This window comes from Pseudophryne corroboree, chromosome 7 (genome assembly GCF_028390025.1).
Source record: "Pseudophryne corroboree isolate aPseCor3 chromosome 7, aPseCor3.hap2, whole genome shotgun sequence".
In the NCBI taxonomy this organism is placed as follows: Eukaryota; Metazoa; Chordata; class Amphibia; order Anura; family Myobatrachidae; genus Pseudophryne; species Pseudophryne corroboree.
In genome coordinates this window covers 66111592-66133057 of record NC_086450.1, presented here as the reverse complement: position 1 = coordinate 66133057, position 21466 = coordinate 66111592, and the positions used below count along the sequence as shown (strand labels likewise).

The 21466-nt window shown below is 47.1% G+C and overlaps 1 protein-coding gene across 1 annotated transcript in view; it reads right to left on the bottom strand.

Annotated features, from left to right (window-relative positions):
* PCNT (pericentrin) overlaps positions 1–21466 on the bottom strand; it is a 474261-nt gene that overhangs the window by 437942 nt on the left and 14853 nt on the right. The window contains exons 2-5 of the mRNA XM_063933256.1: positions 8817–8993; positions 2250–2408; positions 1507–1593; positions 14–178 (exon numbers count right to left, since the gene is read on the bottom strand). Coding sequence (XP_063789326.1) covers positions 14–178; positions 1507–1593; positions 2250–2408; positions 8817–8993 — 588 coding nt within the window. The remainder of the gene's footprint in view (positions 1–13; positions 179–1506; positions 1594–2249; positions 2409–8816; positions 8994–21466) is intronic.

Sequence of the window (21466 nt, the reverse complement as noted above, 5' to 3'; positions counted from 1 at the left end):
AAGTTATTTTCACCTTCTTAGAAGTTTCCAGCTCTCGCTCTAATTGTTGCGCATGCTTGTCTAGTTCGCTCATGCGCATCGTCTGGTCCACGGTGCTGCTCTGGATTGCAGCAAACTGTTGTTGGGCTTGAAACTGCTCTGATAACCCCAAACTTTTGCTTTTAAGAACTGAGCTAGCCTTAAAAAATATGAAAAATTAATATGAACTTCACACAGAACTAGAACATGTGAATACTACCTTCTGTTAAATTGCTTTCTAAATCAGTCGAGTGGATTGGTGGATGAGAGAAGAGGGGACATGGGACAAGTACAAGCTCCTCCCACCTCCGTTCTGCACACCTAGTCCTTCACAAAGTACAGCCAACCAGTTCGGTCTGGGCCTCAAGAGAGATGTATTGAATGGCAAGTATAGAAGTTCCCTTTAACAAACTGAAAGTTGCTTTGGCTACACAAGCGATAGCCTGGGCTGGCCTGAGTGCTGAACCAGAGGCTGAAGAAAACTCATTAGACGACCTTCAAAAAACCTTTTCCGTCTGGAAGGATAAAGTGCTCAAAAACATGACGCAAAAAAGAGGGGCTAAATAATTTGTATGAATTAATTTAATATGTGCCTTTCCATGGTAAAATGACCAAAACTCACTCAGGCACTTCCAAAAACAAACCTCTAACGGAGGAATGCTAATGGTCATTATTGCCCACTTGTCTTTGCAAAAGAGTAACCTTATAGATGAAGGAGGAAATCCAATAACAACCTTGTCTATTTTGTGATATTCCCCCCTGGCACTTTATTAGAAGCTCCAGTTGCTCTGCTGGAGGAGTCACAGTTTTGAAAGAAAAGTGCCATGGAGATCACCGGGTGAAAAACCGGATCACCATTATAATCATACACTAGCTGTCAGAACAATTCTCTGTACAACTTTTCCTACCTCCACAAGGAAAACGGACTATCGTGTTTCAGTACCTGCTACTGATAGGAAGAGAGGTTTCAGCTCATAACGCAAATACGTGGGTGAACAGGAGGCATATACATTATTAAAGATGGACAACCTATGTTAAGCTGGTTTAATCATCAATGTACATAAAATAAAGCCACCAAAACATATTTTCAGTTTAACAACTTCTTAAATGCAGTCCTCCATCGTCTCCTTACTCTGCATACATGTTCTCAGGGACGCCCATGGGGAGAGGAAGGAGACATATTAGGATGCCTGCGCGGCACTACCAAAAACAATTAACCACAATGTACTCCTCCCGGCATAGGATTACATTGAAACTCCGAATATCTTTCAGAATCTTTTCACCATACAGACAAATCTGTTCACTGTTTAGAGGGTTGAATACTTTTGCAAGGCACTTTACGTATTTATTTCTGTAGACGCAATGTAGGAACATCTTCTGATGAGGTGCTGTTAACTCCGTATCGGGAGCGCTGTTTCTTTCCATAATCTTTATTAAACATGACAGTGAATGTGCCATTATATTTACACTGATATTTGTAATACTCACATCCTGCTGCTGGCTCGGAATTCCATGCATCTGAGTGGCCAGGCACAGCGGCTCCTCTTCCATCTCCTCTCCACTTAGTAGCGCTTGCTGTAAGTTATCAGACAGCTGTGTTAGGATGTTATCCCACTTGTAGACAGCAGTGTGCAATACCTACATAGCAAAAGAACTACTCAAGAATGCCAATTAAGATGGAGCGTTACTGAGGGTACTACATGCATTAATGCAGTGCTAGGAATCAGGTTGACTTTTAAACTAATATTTTGCTTGACTCTCTCAGAATTAAATGCCGGCAGCTCCACTTTAACAACTCAACTGTTTAATATCTTCCCCCAAATAAATGTTCAGAAATTATCTTTTTTTTTTTTTTTTTTTTTAAACACATTCCGAACATATTTTTTAAAATGGTTCCAAATATATTATGGAAAAAGAAATAAGCATCCCCGTGCATCTGTCTTGCACCCCCCTTCCCCCCAAATATGTTCTTATGCCCCCAGTGCAACAGTACGCTCCACTTCCCCTAGTGGTACTACAGCTCAATGCCAATGGCCATAGATTCTCACTGCGGCTTAGTTTTAAAAAAAAATGTAAGCATTTGTGAGTGTATTTGTTAGAAATCTCAGTTTTTGTAAAAAGTCCTATACATAAATAAAGAAGTGTTAAGACAGGTCAACTTTTTGTTTTAGTCTTGCACTTGTTTTTATTAGGATATTCGAGTTAAGTCCAAAACAAACTAGATGGAGAACCTCTTGGAGCTCCAATGATGACGGAACTTCCAGTGGTGTGTGAAAGGTATCCTCAGAACAAGACTCAATGTCATCCTGTTTTAGGTCAAGTCTGTCTTCTACATCGGACCTTCTGTCCTGACACTCTGAAGCATCCAGTGAGCTGCACTCCAGGCTTATCTACCAATGAAGAAAACCAGACATTTTAGTACAAAGACTTCGGGGTATATTTACTGAACAGAAGTTTTGCAATTTCAGGAGCTTTGTGGTGATTTACTAAAAGACAAAACTGCCAGAAACCTGCCCAAGAACAATCAATGTTGTATTTAACATGAAGTAGTTCTGACAGGTGACACAAACGGCATGCTGTTACAGCTATTTGGCCAATCAGAAGGAAGCACAGTTTATTTATAATAAATAGTGAATAAGGAGACCAATAACACAGATAATTCTCTTATGGGGGAATACTATTTTATCAATAGATTGGTGGAAAATTATTGGTATTTAAAAATGTTTTTATGACAGGGTCAACGTGTATTCATTTTTAGGCTATAGAAATTATGTCTTCATCATAATGGTCTAATGGGCACTGAAACAGCATGTGGGGAGGTCATAGGGGCTCTGGCAAGGCATGCAGGGTGCTCTGATTACATGTGGGTAGTTCAGTAGGAAATATTTAAATAATAAGAATTTACTTACCGATAATTCTATTTCTCATAGTCCGTAGTGGATGCTGGGGACTCCGAAAGGACCATGGGGAATAGCGGCTCCGCAGGAGACTGGGCACAAAGTAAAAGCTTTAGGACTAGCTGGTGTGCACTGGCTCCTCCCCCTATGACCCTCCTCCAAGCCTCAGTTAGGATACTGTGCCCGGACGAGCGTACACAATAAGGAAGGATTTTGAATCCCGGGTAAGACTCATTACCAGCCACACCAATCACACCGTACAACTTGTGATCTGAACCCAGTTAACAGCATGATAACAGAAGGAGCCTCTGAAAAGATGGCTCACAACAACAATAACCCGATTTTTGTAACAATAACTATGTACAAGTAATGCAGACAATCCGCACTTGGGATGGGCGCCCAGCATCCACTACGGACTATGAGAAATAGAATTATCGGTAAGTAAATTCTTATTTTCTCTGACGTCCTAGTGGATGCTGGGGACTCCGTAAGGACCATGGGGATTATACCAAAGCTCCCAAACGGGCGGGAGAGTGCGGATGACTCTGCAGCACCAAATGAGAGAACTCCAGGTCCTCCTCAGCCAGGGTATCAAATTTGTAGAATTTTACAAACGTATTTGCTCCTGACCAAGTAGCTGCTCGGCAAAGTTGTAAAGCCGAGACCCCTCGGGCAGCCGCCCAAGATGAGCCCACCTTCCTTGTGGAATGGGCTTTTACAGATTTTGGCTGTGGCAGGCCTGCCACAGAATGTGCAAGCTGAATTGTACTACAAATCCAACGAGCAATAGTCTGCTTAGAAGCAGGAGCACCCAGCTTGTTGGGTGCATACAGAATAAACAACGAGTCAGATTTTCTGACTCCAGCCGTCCTGGAAACCTATATTTCCAGGGCTCTGACAACGTCTAGCAACTTGGAGTCCTCCAAGTCCCTAGTAGCCGCAGGCACCACAATAGGTTGATTCAGGTGAAACGCTGAAAACCACCTTAGGGAGAAACTGAGGACGAGTCCTCAATTCCGCCCTGTCCGAATGGAAAATCAGATGAGGGCTTTTACAGGATAAAGCCGCCAATTCTGACACGCACCTGGCCCAGGCCAGGGCCAACAGCATGACCACTTTCCATGTGAGATATTTTAACTCCACATATTTAAGTGGTTCAAACCAATGTGACTTTTGGAACCCAAAAACTACATTTAGATCCCAAGGTGCCACTGGAGGCACAAAAAGAGGCTGTATATACAGTACCCCTTTCACAAACGTCTGAACTTCAGGGACTGAAGCTAGTTCTTTTTGGAAGAAAATTGACAGGGCCGAAATTTGAACCTTAATGGACCCCCATTTCAGGCCCATAGACACTCCTGTTTGCAGGAAATGTAGGAATCGACCTAGTTGAAAATTCCTCCGTCGGGGCCTTACTGGCCTCGCACCACGCAACATATTTTCGCCAAATGCGGTGATAATGTTTTGCGGTTATATCTTTCCTGGCTTTGATCAGGATAGGAATGACTTCATCCGGAATGCCTTTCTCCTTCAGGATCCGGCGTTCAACCGCCATGCCGTCAAACGCAGCCGCGATAAGTCTTGGAACAGACAGGGTCCTTGCTGGAGCAGGTCCCTTCTTAGAGGTAGAGGCCACGGATCCTCCGTGAGCATCTCTTGAAGTTCCGGTTACCAAGTCCTTCTTGGCCAATCCGGAGCCACGAATATAGTGCTTACTCCTCTCCATCTTATAATTCTCAGTACCTTGGGTATGAGAGGCAGAGGAGGGAACACATACACTGACTGGTACACCCACTGTGTTACCAGAGCGTCTACAGCTATTGCCTGAGGGTCTCTTGACCTGGCGCAATACTTGTCGAGTTTTATAAACATGTGGAAGACTTCTGGGTGAAGTCCCCACTCTCCCGGGTGGAGGTCGTGTCTGCTGAGGAAGTCTGCTTCCCAGTTGTCCACTCCCGGAATGAATACTGCTGACAGTGCTATCACATGATTTTCCGCCCAGCGAAGAATCCTTGCAGCTTCTGCCATTGCCCTCCTGCTTCTTGTGTCACCCTGTCTGTTTACGTGGGTGACTGCCGTGATGTTGTCCCAATGGATCAACTCCGGGTGACCTTGAAGCAGAGGTCTTGCTGAGCTTAGAGCATTGTAAATGGCCCTTAGCTTCAGGATATTTATGTCCGTGGTCACCAGGACCCAGTCCTGAATGTGCGGCCCTCTAGAAGATGAGCACTCTGCAACCACCACAGGAGAGACACCCTTGTGCTTGGTGACAGGGTTATCCGCTGATGCATCTGAAGACGCGACCCGGACCATTTGTCCAGCAGGTCCCACTGGAAAGTTCTTGCGTGGAATCTGCCGAATGAGATTGCTTCGTAGGAAGCCACCATTTTTCCCAGAACCATTTCATTGATGTACTGAGACTTGGCTCGGTTATAGAAGGTTCCCGACTAGCTCGGATAACTCCCTGACTTTCTCCTCCGGGAGAAACACCTTTTTCTGGACTGTGTCCAGGATCATCCCTAGGAACAGAAGACGAGTCGTCGGAATCAGCTGCGATTTTGGAATATTGAGAATCCCATCGCGCTGCCGCAACACTACCTGAGATAGTGCTACACCGACCTCCAACTGTTCCCTGGATCTTACCCTTATCAGGGAATCGTCCAAGTAAGAGATAACTAAAATTCCCTTCCTTCGAAGGAGTATCATCATTTCGGCCATTACCTTGGTAAAGACCCGGGGTGCCGTGGACCATCCATACGGCAGCGTCTGAAACTGATAGTGACAGTTCTGTACCATAAACCTGAGGTACCCTTGGTGAGAAGGGTAAATTGGGACATGAAGGTAAGCATCCTTGATGTCCCGAGACATCATGTAGTCCCCTTCTTCCAGGTTCGCAATCACTGCTCTGAGTGACTCAATCTTGAATTTGAACCTCCGTATGTAAGTGTTCAAGATTTTAGATTTAGAATCGGTCTCACCGAGCCGTCCGGCTTCGGTACCACAACAGTGTGGAATAATACCCCGTTCCCTGTTGCAGGAGGGGTACCTTGATTATCACCTGCTGGGAATACAGCTTGTGAATGGCTTCCAAAACTGCCTCCCTGTCAGAAGGAGACATCGGTAAAGCCGACTTTAGGAAACGGCGAGGGGGAGACGTCTCGAATTCCAATTTGTACCCCTGAGATATCACCTGAAGGATTCAGGGGTCTACTTGCGAGTGAGCCCACTGCGCGCTGAAATTCATTGAGACGGGCCCCCACCGTGCCTGATTCTGCTTGTAAAGCCCCAGCGTCATACTGAGGGCTTGGCAGCGGCGGGAGAGGGCTTCTGTTCCTGGGAACTGGCTGATTTCTGCAGCCTTTTTCCTCTCCCTCTGTCACGGGGCAGAAATGAGGAACCTTTTGCCCGCTTGCCCACGAAAAGACTGCGCCTGATAAGACGGCGTCTTCTTATGTTGAGAGGCGACCTGGGGTACAAACGTGGATTTCCCAGCTGTTGCCGTGGCCACCAGGTCTGAAAGACCGACCCCAAATAACTCCCTTAATAAGGCAATACTTCCAAATGCCGTTTGGAATCCGCATCACCTGACCACTGTCGTGTCCATAACCCTCTACTGGCAGAAATGGACAACGCACTTAGACTTGATGCCAGTCGGCAAATATTCCGCTGTGCATCACGCATATATAGAAATGCATCTTTTAAATGCTCTATAGGCAATAATATACTGTCCCTATCTAGGGTATCAATATTTTCAGTCAGGGAATCCGACCACGCCAACCCAGCACTGCACATCCAGGCTGAGGCGATTGCTGGTCGCAGTATAACACCAGTATGTGTGTAAATACATTTTAGGATACCCTCCTGCTTTCTATCAGCAGGATCCTTAAGGGCGGCCATCTCAGGAGAGGGTAGAGCCCTTGTTCTTACAAGCGTGTGAGCGCTTTATCCACCCTAGGGGGTGTTTCCCAACGCACCCTAACCTCTGGCGGGAAAGGATATAATGCCAATAACATTTTAGCAATTATCAGTTGTTATCGGGGGAAACCCACGCATCATCACACACCTCATTTAATTTCTCAGATTCAGGAAAACTACAGGTAGTTTTTCCTCACCGAACATAATACCCCTTTTTGGTGGTACTCGTATTATCAGAAATGTGTAAAACATTTTTCATTGCCTCAATCATGTAACGTGTGGCCCTACTGGAAGTCACATTTGTCTCTTCACCGTCGACACTGGAGTCAGTATCCGTGTCGGCGTCTATATCTGCCATCTGAGGTAACGGGCGCTTTAGAGCCCCTGACGGCCTATGAGACGTCTGGACAGGCACAAGCTGAGTAGCCGGCTGTCTCATGTCAACCACTGTCTTTTATACAGAGCTGACACTGTCACGTAATTCCTTCCAACAGTTCATCCACTCAGGTGTCGACCCCCTAGGGGGTGAAATCACTATTACAGGCAAACTGCTCCGTCTCCACATCATTTTTCTCCTCATACATGTCGACACAAACGTACCGACACACAGCACACACACAGGGAATGCTCTGATAGAGGACAGGACCCCACTAGCCCTTTGGGGAGACAGAGGGAGAGTTTGCCAGCACACACCAGAGCGCTATATATATATATATACACAGGGATAACCTTATATAAGTGTTTTTCCCCTTATAGCTGCTGTATTTTTAATACTGCGCGTAATTAGTGCCCCCCTCTCTTTTTTTAACCCTTTCTGTAGTGTAGTGACTGCAGGGGAGAGCCAGGGAGCTTCCCTCCAACGGAGCTGTGAGGGAAAATGGCGCCAGTGTGCTGAGATAAGGCCGCCGAGAAGGGGGCGGAGCCTATCTCCCGTTTTTCTGTGTATTCTGGCAGGGGTTAAATTCATCCATATAGCCCAGGAGCTATATGTGATGCATTTTTTTGCCATCCAAGGTGTTTTTATTGCGTCTCAGGGCGCCCCCCCCCAGCGCCCTGCACCCTCAGTGACCGGAGTGTGAAGTGTGCTGAGAGCAATGGCGCACAGCTGCAGTGCTGTGCGCTACCTTGTTGAAGACAGGACGTCTCCTGCCGCCGATTTTCCGGACCTCTTCTGTCTTCTGGCTCTGTAAGGGGGCCGGCGGCGCGGCTCTGGGACCTATCAATGGCTGGGCCTGTGATCGGTCCCTCTGGAGCTAATGTCCAGTAGCCTAAGAAGCCCAATCCACTCTGCACGCAGGTGAGTTCGCTTCTTCTCCCCTTAGTCCCTCGATGCAGTGAGCCTGTTGCCAGCAGGTCTCACTGAACCTAAAAAACCTAAAACTAAACTTTTCACTAAGCAGCTCAGGAGAGCCACCTAGTGTGCACACTTCTCGTTCGGGCACAAAAATCTAACTGAGGCTTGGAGGAGGGTCATAGGGGGAGGAGCCAGTGCACACCAGGTAGTTCTAAAGCTTTACTTTTGTGCCCAGTCTCCTGCGGAGCCGCTATTCCCCATGGTCCTTACGGAGTCCCCAGCATCCACTAGGACGTCAGAGAAATATATATATATATATATATATATATATATATATATATATATATATATATATATATATATATACACACACACACACACACACACACACACACACATACATACATACATACATACATACATACATACACACACAATTGGACAAGCCCTTCTAAACAGAACATTCTTTCCCTTCCCTCCTGGATGGGAAAGTGGCAAGTCGGTACTTAGTTTTAGGTAACAGGGGATTCATTGTGGACTACTTGCTATACAGGGGTGGTGTGCATTACATATGTTAAGAAAGGGATGCCTGAAGACATATAACAAGTACTATAAAAGGTATAAGTAGTATTTTGACGCACTCTCATCAATCAGATCATTTTTAGTGAGGTAACAGGGACATAAGATCATACCTCTGTGGGGCTCTGTCCAGCACCAGGTGTCAGGTCTTCTACATCCTCAGTTTTGTCTAGCGGGCCCTCCTCCGGCGGCACCTCATTCGTGTGTACAGTCTCACCCTTCCTCTTCTGCGTCTTTTTCTGTGCCTTTGAGCTTTCCCCTTTTGTTTTGCGCTGTCTGAAATGAGCAAGCTGCACAGGAAAGTATAAGAAAGATACAAGGACAGGTAGGTGAGGAACAGGTAACATGGCCATAAAACTGGGACAGTCATGGCTTGTAAGAAAACATGGGTGCATGGATGCAAAAGAAGAACAATGGTGTCAAATTCATTGGTGCAAAAAAAATTCTCATAAAAATAACCACGTTCAGCTGGCTGGGGTAGATGGAAAGTAATGGTTTCCATAAACAAGCATTCTTCAAAGAAGTAGATATTACAAACAAAACAACCCAAACTAATAAACAGAACAGGTTGGTGAACAGAGAAGTAAAATAGAAAAACTCAAGTGTCGCACAAGGAAACAACATGCATCTAGGCTACTACAGCTAAGAAATAAGCAGCTTGAAGAAGATTAGGGATTTAAATGTACACCTGTTTAAATATGACACAGCTAAGAGGCACTTGTGCTGTAAAAGCACCACTTCAGCCCACAAACCAAACAAACGCAATAATCAATGTTTTGGAAGATTTCATCAACCACACAAACAATATGAATAAAACATTGTAACAGAGCTATGGATACCTCTTGGTGCCATGTAAATAAAGGAAAAAGGGAGATTCATGGTAGACTTACCATGATTAAATCTTTCTGCGAGGTACACTGGGTTCCACGGGGAATAGATAGGGGTGTAGAGTTGGATCTTGATCGGAGGCACCAACAGGCTAAAGCTTTGACTGTTCCCAGGATGCATTGCATGGCCTCCTCTATAACCCCGCCTCCGGACACTAGAGCTCAGTATCGTTAACCAGTCCAATGCAGTAGCAGGTAAAAGACGGCAGATGTTGGTCACATATAACCACATTCTCACAACAGGAGAAGGGACCAGCAGCTAATGCCATACAAACCCAAAGAAGCTAAGTGCGTCAGGGTGGGCGCCCTGTGGAATCCAGTGTACCTCGCAGAAAGAGCTTTAACCATGGTAAGTCTACCATAAATCACCTTTTCTGCAGCGGGGTACACTGAGATTCCACAGGGAATACATCGGGGATGTCCTAAAGCAGTTCCTCAAGGGAGGGGACACACCTTAGCTGGTTTGAGAACCCGGCATCCAAAGGAAGCATCCTGGGAGGCGGAAGTATCGAAGGCATAGAACCTAATGAACGTGTTCACTGAGGACCACGTAGCCGCCTTTCACAATTGTTCTGCGGACGCGCCATGGCGGACCGCCCAAGAAGGTAAAACAGACCAATTAGAATGGGCCTTAACAGCTGCAGGAACCGGGAGCCCGGCCTGCGCATAAGCTTGTGCAATCACCATTCTAATCCATCTGGCTAAGGTTTGCTTGTCCGCAGGCCAGCCACGTTTGTGAAAACCAAAAAAGTACAAAAAGGGTATCTTACCTCCTGATAGAGGCAGTCCTTTCCACGTATATACGGAAAGCCCGTACCACACCCAAAGACCGCTCTTTGGAGGACAAGTCAGAAGAGATAAAGGCCGGAACCACAATCTCTTGGTTAAGGTGAAAAGACGACAACACCTTAAGCAAATAACCTGGGCGAGTTCTAAGAACCGCCCGGTCACGGTGAAATATCAGAAAGGGAGGACGGCAGGACAATGCGCCTAAGTCCGAAACCCTTCTAGCAGAGGCAATAGCCAGCAAAAAGAGGACATTGGCAGTGAGCCATTTAAGGTCCACCATCTCAAGAGGTTCAAAAGGAGACTCTTGCAGGGCATTCAGGACAACAGACAAATCCCATGGAGCCACAGGAGGGACATAGGAAGGTTGAATTTGCAATTCTCCCTGAGTGAATGTATGAACGTCAGGAATAGAAGCAATTTTCCACTGAAACCACATCGACAATGCAGATATATGAACCTTGAAGGAGGCCAGACAAAGGCCTAAGTCCAGGTCTTTTTGCAAAAAAAACAAAAAAAATAAAACACACACACACACACACACACACACACACACACACACACACAAAAAAAACCCAGAAGCCTGGAACTACTAAAAACTTGTACGCATTGTAATTCTTAGCAGCACACCAGGTGAAGTAAGAATTCCAGACCCTATAATAAATCCGTGCAGAAGCCGGTTTGTGGGCCTTTAGCATAATTTGGATAACCGCTTCGTAAAATCCTTTGGATCTCAGGAGTGAAGCTTCAAGAGACACACCGTCAAAGCCAGTCTGGCCAGGTCTGGGTAGACACAAGGGCCCTGAACGAGAAGGTCTGGGCGTTGAGGAAGTAGAAGATGACGCTCTATCGAGAGACCCTGTAGGTCTGAGAACCAATGCTGTCTGGGCCACGCTGGAGCGATTAGAAGTAGTATTCCTCCTTCTTGCTTGAACTTCCTTATCACCCTGGGCAGAAGCGACACCAGAGGGAACACGTACGGCAGCCGAAAGTTCCATGGAACTGCCAGTGCGTCCACGAACGCTGCTTGAGAATCCCTTGTCCTTGATCCGAAGACCAGAACCTTGTGATTGTGTCGAGACGCCATCAGGTCTACATCTGGTAGCCCCACTTGTCCACTAGGAGTTGAAAGACTTCCTGATGAAGACTCAACTCTTCCTGACGACTGAGGAAATCAACTTCCCAGTTGAGGACCCCCAGAATGAACACTGCCGATATTGCTGGCAGATGGCGTTCTGCCCAACTAAAGTTTTTTGACACTTCCAACATTGCCATGCGGCTTCGAGTCCCACTTTGATGATTTATGTATGCCACCGCGGTGGCGTTGTCCGATTGTACTCTAACAGGCCTGTTCTGTATCAGAGGCAGGGCAAGAGTCAAAGCATCGAACACTGCCCGCAATTCCAGATTGTTTATCGGGAGGAGAGAATCCTACTTGGTCCACCGACCCTGAAGAGTGTGTTGCTCCAGCACCGCTCCCCAAACCCGCATACTAGCGTCCGTAGTCAGTAGGACCCAGTTGGGGATCCAGAAAGGAAGACCCTTGCTCAACTGTTGGTCCTGTATCCACCAGCTCAGTGACAGATGAACCTACGGAGTCAAGGAGATCATTTGACACCTGATCCGATGAGGCAGGCCGTCCCACTTGGAAAGGATTAACCTCTGCAGAGGACGGGAATTAAATGGAGCGTACTCCACCATGTCGAAAGCCGACACCATGAGGTCTAGTACTTGCATCGCCGAGTTTATCGACACTCCTGGGCGAGAGAGGAAGTATCTGATCCTGTCCTAAAGTTTCAGGACTTTCTCCGAAGACAATAACAGTCTTTGGCTGCGCGTGTCCAGCAGTGTCCATGCTCCGAGCAGGGAACAGGGAGGATTTTTTCCAGTTGATGAGCCACCCGTGGGCTTGTAGGAATTGGACTGTCAGATCCAGATGACTGAGGAGAACATCTCGGGAGTTCGCCAGGATCAGCAAGTCATCCAGATACGGCAGGTTCCTGATTCCATGACGATGGAGATGAGCCATCATCACGGCCATTACCTTGGTGAAGATCCGAGGGCCCGTGGTCAATCCAAATGGCAAGGCCTGGAATTCGTTAATGTAGGTTGCCATTAGCAAACTGCAGATACTGCTGATGCGACATGGCAATAGGAATATGCAGGTAAGCATCCTGTATGCCCAGGGATACCATGCAGTCTTCAGGTTCCATGGCCAGTACAATACAGCGCAGAGTTTCCATACGGAATTTGGGGACACTCACAAATTTGTTTAATGATTTGAGGTTGAGTATAGGCCGGAAAGACCCATTTGGTTTCGGTACTAGAAACAAGGTCGAACAGTATACTCCGCCTCTATAGATATAACAATGCACAGTAGATACTGGATGTACATCTCAGAATACTTATACTAAATATCCATGTAGAAGTACACTTGTTTTTAATCAACACTGTCTAAAATCACATGTAGAATACTTAAGTGACTAAATGCAGTGCTGATAAGGCAGGCGGATTTACAGAGGAGGCAATGCTGTAGTCCTGTAGATCAGCCCAGCTACTTGTATAAAAATGGCGAAAAAATCTCTGTCAGGGAGTGAGGGAGAGTGAAATGCATCTCCAGGGCGGGAACACTAGCAGTAGGTGGTGCCCGGAGCTGGGGGAGGGGCTACAGGTCAGCGCCTTATCCCCTATGATGGTTCTCACCACCGGGTACTGTGGAGCCTATGTGAAACGGATTTATTAAAATCCGACCTGTGCTCCATGCCCTGGTGGATATAATAAGAATTTACTTACCGATAATTCTATTTCTCGGAGTCCGTAGTGGATGCTGGGGTTCCTGAAAGGACCATGGGGAATAGCGGCTCCGCAGGAGACAGGGCACAAAAGTTAAGCTTTAGGATCAGGTGGTGTGCACTGGCTCCTCCCCCTATGACCCTCCTCCAAGCCTCAGTTAGGATACTGTGCCCGGACGAGCGTACATAATAAGGAAGGATTTTGAATCCCGGGTAAGACTCATACCAGCCACACCAATCACACTGTACAACCTGTGATCTGAACCCAGTTAACAGTATGAAAACAGAGGAGCCTCTGAAAGATGGCTCACTACAACAATAACCCGATTTAGTTAACAATAACTATGTACAAGTATTGCAGATAATCCGCACTTGGGATGGGCGCCCAGCATCCACTACGGACTCCGAGAAATAGAATTATCGGTAAGTAAATTCTTATTTTCTCTATCGTCCTAGTGGATGCTGGGGTTCCTGAAAGGACCATGGGGATTATACCAAAGCTCCCAAACGGGCGGGAGAGTGCGGATGACTCTGCAGCACCGAATGAGAGAACTCCAGGTCCTCCTTAGCCAGGGTATCAAATTTGTAGGATTTTACAAACGTGTTCTCCCCCGACCACGTAGCCGCTCGGCAAAGTTGTAAAGCCGAGACCCCTCGGGCAGCCGCCCAAGATGAGCCCACCTTCCTTGTGGAATGGGCATTTACATATTTTTGGCTGTGGCAAGCCTGCCACAGAATGTGCAAGCTGAATTGTACTACAAATCCAACGAGCAATAGTCTGCTTAAAAGCAGGGGCACCCAGCTTGTTGGGTGCATACAGGATAAAACAGCAAGTCAGATTTCCTGACTCCAGCCGACCTGGAAAACTATATTTTCAGGGCCCTGACAACATCCAGCAACTTGGAGTCCTCCAAGTCCCTAGTAGCCGCAGGTACCACAATAAGCTGGTTCAGGTGCAACGCTGACACCACCTTAGGGATAAACTGGGGACGAGTCCGCAGCTTTGCTCTGTCCGAATGGACAATCAGATATGGCTTTGTGAGACAAAGCCGCCAATTTTGACACTCGCCTGGCCGAGGCCAGGGCCAACATCATGGTCACTTTCCATGTGAGATATATCAAATCCACAGATTTGAGTGGTTTAAACCAATGTGATTTTTGGAATCCCCAAAACTACGTTGAGATCCCCCAGTGCCACTGGAGCCATCAAAAGGGGTTGTATATGCAGTACTCCCTTAACAAACTTCTGGACTTCAGGAACTGAAGCCAATTCTTTCTGGAAGAAAATCGACAGGCCGAAATTTGAACCTTAATGGACCCCAATTTGAGGCCCATAGACACTCCTGTTTGCAGGAAATATAGGAATTAACCTAGTTGAAATTCTTCCGTGGAGCCTTCCTGGCCTCACACCATGGAACATATTTTCACCTAAACTGTGATAATGTTGTGCGGTCACCTCCTTCCTGGCTCTGACCAGGGTAGGAATGACCTCTTCCGGAATGCCTTTTTCCCTTAGGATCCGGCGTTCACCCGCCCCTGCGTCAACGCAGCTGCGGTAAGTCTTGGAACAGACATGATTCTTGCTGAATCAAGACCCTTCTTATCTCTTGAAGTTCCGGTTACCAAGTCCTTCTTGGCCAAACCGGAGCCACGAGTATAATTCTTACTCCTCTCCTTCCTATAATTCTCAATACCCTGGGTATGAGAGGCAGAGGAGGGAACACATACCCGACTGGTACACCCACGGTGTTACCAGAGCGACCCAGCTATTGCCTGAGGGTCTCTTGACCTGGCGTTTCAGGTGAGACGCCATCTTATGACCACCTTTGGTCTTTCCCAACGGTTTACAATCATGTGGAAACTTCCAGATGAAGTTCCCACTTTTCCGAGTGGAATTCATTCCTGCTGAGGAAATTCAGTTTTCCACTCCCGGAATGAACACTGCCGACAGTGTTATCACATGATTTTTCGCTCAGCGAAAAGTTCTTGCTGTCATTGCCCTCCTGCTTCTTGTGCCGCCCCGTCTGTTTACGTGGGCGACTGCCATGATGATGTCCGACCAGATCAGCACCGACTGACTTTGAAGCAGAGGTCTTCCTAGGCTCAGAGCATTGTAAATTGCTCTTAGCTCCAGTATATTCATGTGGAGAAAAAGTCTCCAGACTTGACCACACTCCTTGGAAATTTCTTCCCTGTGTGACTGCTTCCCAGCCTCTCAGGCTGGCATCCGTGGTCACCAGAACACAGTCCTGAATGCTGAATGTGCTGTCCTCTAGAAGATGAGCACTCTGCAGCCCCCACAGAAGAGACACCCTTGTCCTTGGAGACAGGATTATCTGCTGATGCATCCGAAGATGCGATCCGGACCATTCGTCCAGCAAATCCCCCTGAAAAATTTTTGCGTGAGATCTGCCGAATGGAATTGCTTCGTAAGAAGCCACCATTTTTCCCAGGACTCCTGTGCATTGATGCACTGATACTTGGCCTGGTTTTAGGAGGTTTCTGACTAGTTCGGATAACTCCCTGGCTTTCTCCTCCAGGAGAAACACCTTTTTCTGGACTATGCCCAGAATCATTCCTAGGAACAGCAGACGTATCGTCGGAAAAACGCTGCGATTTTTGGAATATTTAGAATCCACTCGTGCTGTCGTAGAACTACTTTAGATAGTGCTATTCCGACCTCCAACTGTTCTCTGGACCTTTCCCTTTTCAGGATATCGTCCAAGTAAGGGATAATTAAGATGCCCTTTTCTTTTGAAGAGAGTCATCTTTTCGGCCATTACCTTGGTAAAGGCCCGGGGTGCCGTGGATAATTCAACGGCAGCGTCAGAAACTGATATTGACAGTTCTGTACCACGAACCATAGGTACCCTTGTTGAGAAGGGCAAATTTGGACATGTAGGTAATCCTTGATGTCCAGGGACACCATATAGTCCCCTTTTTTCCGGTTCGCTATCACTGTTCTGAGTGACTCCATCTTGATTTGAACCTTTGTATGTAAGTGTTCAAAGATTTCAGATTTAGAATATGTCTCACCAAGCCGTCTGGCTTCAGTACCACAATATAGTGTGGAAGACTAATACCCTTTTCCTTGATTGTAGGAGGGGTACTTTGATTATCACCTGCTGGAAATACAGCTTGTAAATTTTTTCCCAATACTGCCTCCCTGTCGGAGGGAGCCTTTGGTAAAGCAGACTTCAGGAACCTGCGAGGAAAAAAATGTCTCGAATCTCCAAACTGTACCCCTGGGATAATACTTTGTACGATCTAGGGGTCAACTTGCGAGTGATCCCACTGCACGCTGAGACTCTTGAGACGACCCCCCACCTCACCTGAGTCAGCTTGCACGGCCCCAGCGTCCTGCTGAGGACTTGGCAGACTCGGTGGAGGGCTTCTGTTCCTGGAAAGGGGCTGCCTTCTGCAGTCTACTTCCCTTTCCTCTATGTCTGGGCAGATATGACTGGCCTTTTGCCCGCATGCCCTTATGGGAACGGAAGGATTGAGGCTGAAAAGACAGTGTCTTTTTCTGCTGAGATGTGACTTGGGGTAAAAAGGTTGGATTTCCCAGCTGTTGCCGTGGCCCCCAGGTCCGATGGACCGACCCCAAGTACCTCCTCTCCTTTATACGACCATACTTTCATGTGCCGTATGGGATCTGCATCACCTGACCACTGTCGTGTCCATAACATCTTCTGACAGATATGGACAACGCACTTATCTTGATGCCAGAGTGCAAATATCCCTCTGTGCATCTCGTATGTATATATATATATATATATATATATATATATATATATATATATATATATATATATATATATATATATATATATATATATATATATTTAATTACCGATAAATCTATTTCTCGTAGTCCGTAGTGGATGCTGGGACTCCGTAAGGACCATGGGGATAGCGGCTCCGCAGGAGACAGGGCACAAAATAAAAGCTTAAGGATCAGGTGGTGTGCACTGGCTCCTCCCCCTATGACCCTCCTCCAAGCCTCAGTTAGGATACTGTGCCCGGACGAGCGTACATAATAAGGAAGGATATTGAATCCCGGGTAAGACTCATACCAGCCACACCAATCACACCGTACAACTTGTGATCTGAACCCAGTTAACAGTATGATAAACGCAAAGGAGCCTCTGAAAAGATGGCTCACAACAATAATAACCCGAATCTTTGTAACAATAACTATATACAAGTATTGCAGACAATCCGCACTAGGGATGGGCGCCCAGCATCCACTACGGACTACGAGAAATAGATTTATCGGTAAGTAAAATCTTATTTTCTCTGACGTCCTAGTGGATGCTGGGACTCCGTAAGGACCATGGGGATTATACCAAAGCTCCCAAACGGGCGGGAGAGTGCGGATGACTCTGCAGCACCGAATGAGAGAACTCCAGGTCCTCCTCAGCCAGGGTATCAAATTTGTAGAATTTAGCAAACGTGTTTGCCCCTGACCAAGTAGCTGCTCGGCAAAGTTGTAAAGCCGAGACCCCTCGGGCAGCCGCCCAAGATGAGCCCACTTTCCTTGTGGAATGGGCTTTTACTGATCCTGCCACAGAATGTGCAAGCTGAATTGTACTACAAATCCAACGAGCAATCGTCTGCTTAGAAGCAGGAGCACCCAGCTTGTTGGGTGCATACAGGATAAACAGCGAGTCAGATTTTCTGACTCTAGCCGTCCTGGAAACATATATTTTCAAGGCCCTGACAACGTCAAGCAACTTAGAGTCCTCTAAGTCCCTGGTAGCCGCAGGTACCACAATAGGTTGGTTCATGTGAAATGCAGAAACCACCTTAGGTAGAAATTGAGGACGAGTCCTCAATTCCGCCCTGTCAGAATGAAAAATTAAGTAAGGGCTTTTATATGATAAAGCCGCCAATTCTGACACACGCCTGGCTGAAGCCAAGGCTAACAGCATCGACACCTTCCATGTGAGATATTTTAAGTCCACAGTGGAAAGTGGTTCAAACCAATGTGACTTTAGAAAACTCAACACCACATTGAGATCCCAAGGTGCCACTGGAGGCACAAAAGGAGGCTGTATGTGCAGCACCCCTTTTACAAATGTCTGAACTTCAGGTACTGAAGCCAGTTCTTTCTGGAAGAAAATCGACAGGGCCGAAATTTGAACCTTAATGGACCCTAATTTTAGGCCCATAGACAGTCCTGTTTGCAGGAAATGAAGGAAACGACCCAGTTGAAATTCCTCTGTAGGGGCCTTCTTGGCCTCACACCACGCAACATATTTACGCCAAATACGGTGATAATGTTTTGCGGTTACGTCCTTCCTGGCTTTGACCAGAGTAGGGATGACTTCTTCTGGAATGCCTTTTTCCCTCAGGATCCGGCGTTCAACCGCCATGCCGTCAAACGCAGCCGCGGTAAGTCCTGGAACAGACAAGGCCCCTGCAGTAGCAGGTCCTTTCTTAGAGGTAGAGGCCACGGTTCGTCCGTGAGCATCTCTTGAAGTTCCGGGTACCAAGTCCGTCTTGGCCAATCCGGAACCACGAGTATAGTTCTTACTCCTCTCCTTCTTATGATTCTCAGTACTTTTGGTATGAGAGGCAGAGGAGGGAACACATACACTGACTGGTACACCCACGGCGTTACCAGAGCGTCCACTGCTATTGCCTGAGGGTCCCTTGACCTGGCGCAATATCTGTCCAGTTTTTTGTTTAGACGTGACGCCATCATGTCCACCTTTGGTTTTTCCCAACGGTTTACAATCAGGTGGAAGACTTCTGGGTGAAGTCCCCACTCTCCCGGGTGAAGGTCGTGTCTGCTGAGGAAGTCTGCTTCCCAGTTGTCCACTCCCGGAATGAATACTGCTGACAGTGCTATCACATGATTTTCCGCCCAGCGAAGAATCCTTGCAGCTTCTGCCATTGCCCTCCTGCTTCTCGTGCCGCCCTGTCTGTTTACGTGGGCGACTGACGTGATGTTGTCCGATTGGATCAACACCGCCTGACCCTGAAGCAGAGGTTTTGCTTGACTTAGGGCATTGTAAATGGCCCTTAGTTCCAGAATGTTTATATGAAGAGACGTTTCCAAGCTTGACCACAGGCCCTGGAAATTCCTTCCCTGTGTGACTGCTCCCCAGCCTCTCAGGCTGGCATCCGTGGTTACCAGGATCCAATCCTGAATGCCAAATCTGCGGCCCTCTAGTAGATGAGCACTCTGCAGCCACCACAGGAGAGACACCCTTGTCCTTGGCGACAGGGTTATCCGCTGATGCATCTGCAGATGCGATCCGGACCATTTGTCCAGTAGATCCCACTGAAATGTTCTTGCATGGAATCTTCCGAATGGAATCGCTTCGTAAGAAGCCACCATTTTCCCCAGGACCCTCGTGCACTGATGCACTGAGACCTGTCCTGGTTTTAGGAGGTTCCTGACTAGCTCGGATAACTCCCTGGCCTTCTCCTCCGGGAGAAACACCTTCTTCTGGACTGTGTCCAGAATCATTCCTAGGAACAGTAGACGTGTCGTTGGAATCAGCTGCGATTTTGGAATATTTAGAATCCACCCGTGCTGACGTAACACTACCTGAGATAGTGCTACTCCGACTTCTAACTGTTCCCTGGATCTTGCCCTTATCAGGAGATCGTCCAAGTAAGGGATAATTAAAATGCCTTTTCTTCGTAGAAGAATCATCATTTCGGCCATTACCTTGGTAAAGACCCGAGGTGCCGTGGACAATCCAAACGGCAGCGTCTGAAACTGATAATGACAGTTTTGTACTACAAACCTGAGGTACCCTTGGTGAGAAGGGTATATCGGGACGTGGAGATAAGCATCTTTGATGTCCAGAGACACCATATAGTCCCCTTCTTCCAGGTTTGCTATCACTGCTCTGAGTGACTCCATCTTGAATTTGAACCTTTTTATGTAAGTGTTCAAAGGATTTCAGATTTAAAATTGGTCTCACCGAGCCGTCCGGCTTCGGTACCACAAACAGCGTGGAATAATACCCCTTTCCTTGTTGCAGGAGGGGTACCTTGATCATCACCTGCTGGGAATACAGCTTGTGAATGGCTTCCAAAACTGCCTCCCTGTCGGAGGGAGACTTTGGTAAAGCAGACTTCAGGAAACGACGAGGGGGAAACGCCTCGAATTCCAGTTTGTACCCCTGCGATACTACCTGTAGAATCCAGGGATCCACTTGCGAGTGAGCCCACTGCGCGTTGAAATTCTTGAGACGGGCCCCCACCATATCTGAGTCTGCTTGTAAAGCCCCAGCGTCATGCTGAAGACTTGGCAGAAGCAGGGGAGGGCTTCTGCTCCTGTGAAGCGGCTGCATGGTGCAGTCTTGTTCCTCTTCCTCTGCCCCGGGGCAGAAAAGAGTGGCCTTTTGCTCGCTTGTACTTATGGGAACGAAAGGACTGAGTTTGAAAAGACGGTGTCTTTTTCTGCTGATGTGGAGTGACCTGGGGTAAAAAGGTGGATTTTCCAGCCGTTGCCGTGGCCACCAGGTCCGATAGACCAGCCCCAAATAACTCCTCCCCTTTATACGGCAATACTTCCATGTGCCGTTTGGAATCCGCATCCCCTGACCACTGTCGCGTCCATAACGCTCTTCTGGCAGAGATGGACATAGCACTTACTCTTGATGCCAGGGTGCAAATATCCCTCTGTGCATCACGCATATATAGTAATGCATCCTTTAAATGTTCTATAGTTAACAAAATATTGTCCCTATCCAGGGTATCAATATTCTCGGTCAGGGAATCCGACCATGCGACTCCAGCACTGCACATCCAGGCTGAGGCGATTGCTGGTCGCAGTATAACACCAGTATGTGTGTATATACTTTTTAGGATATTTTCCAGCCTTCTATCAGCTGGTTCTTTTAGGGTAGCCGTATCAGGAGACCGTAACGCTACTTGTTTTGATAAACGTGTGAGCGCCTTATCTACCCTAGGGGGTGTTTCCCAACGCACCCTAACCTCTGGCGGGAAAGGATATAATGCTAATAATTTTTTAGAAATTAGCTGTTTTTTATCGGGGGAAACCCACGCTTTTTCACACACCTCATTTATTTCCTCTGACTCAGGAAAAAATATTGGTAGTTTTTTCTCACCCCACATAATACCCTTCTTTGTGGTACTTGTAGTGTCAGAAAGGTTCAATGCCTCTCATTGCCGTGATCATGTAACGTGTGGCCCTACTGGACATTACGTTTGTCTCGTCACCGTCGACACTAGACTCAGTATCTGTGTCAGGGTCTGTGTCGACCCACTGAGGTAACGGGCGTTTTAGCGCCCCTGACGGTGTCTGAGACG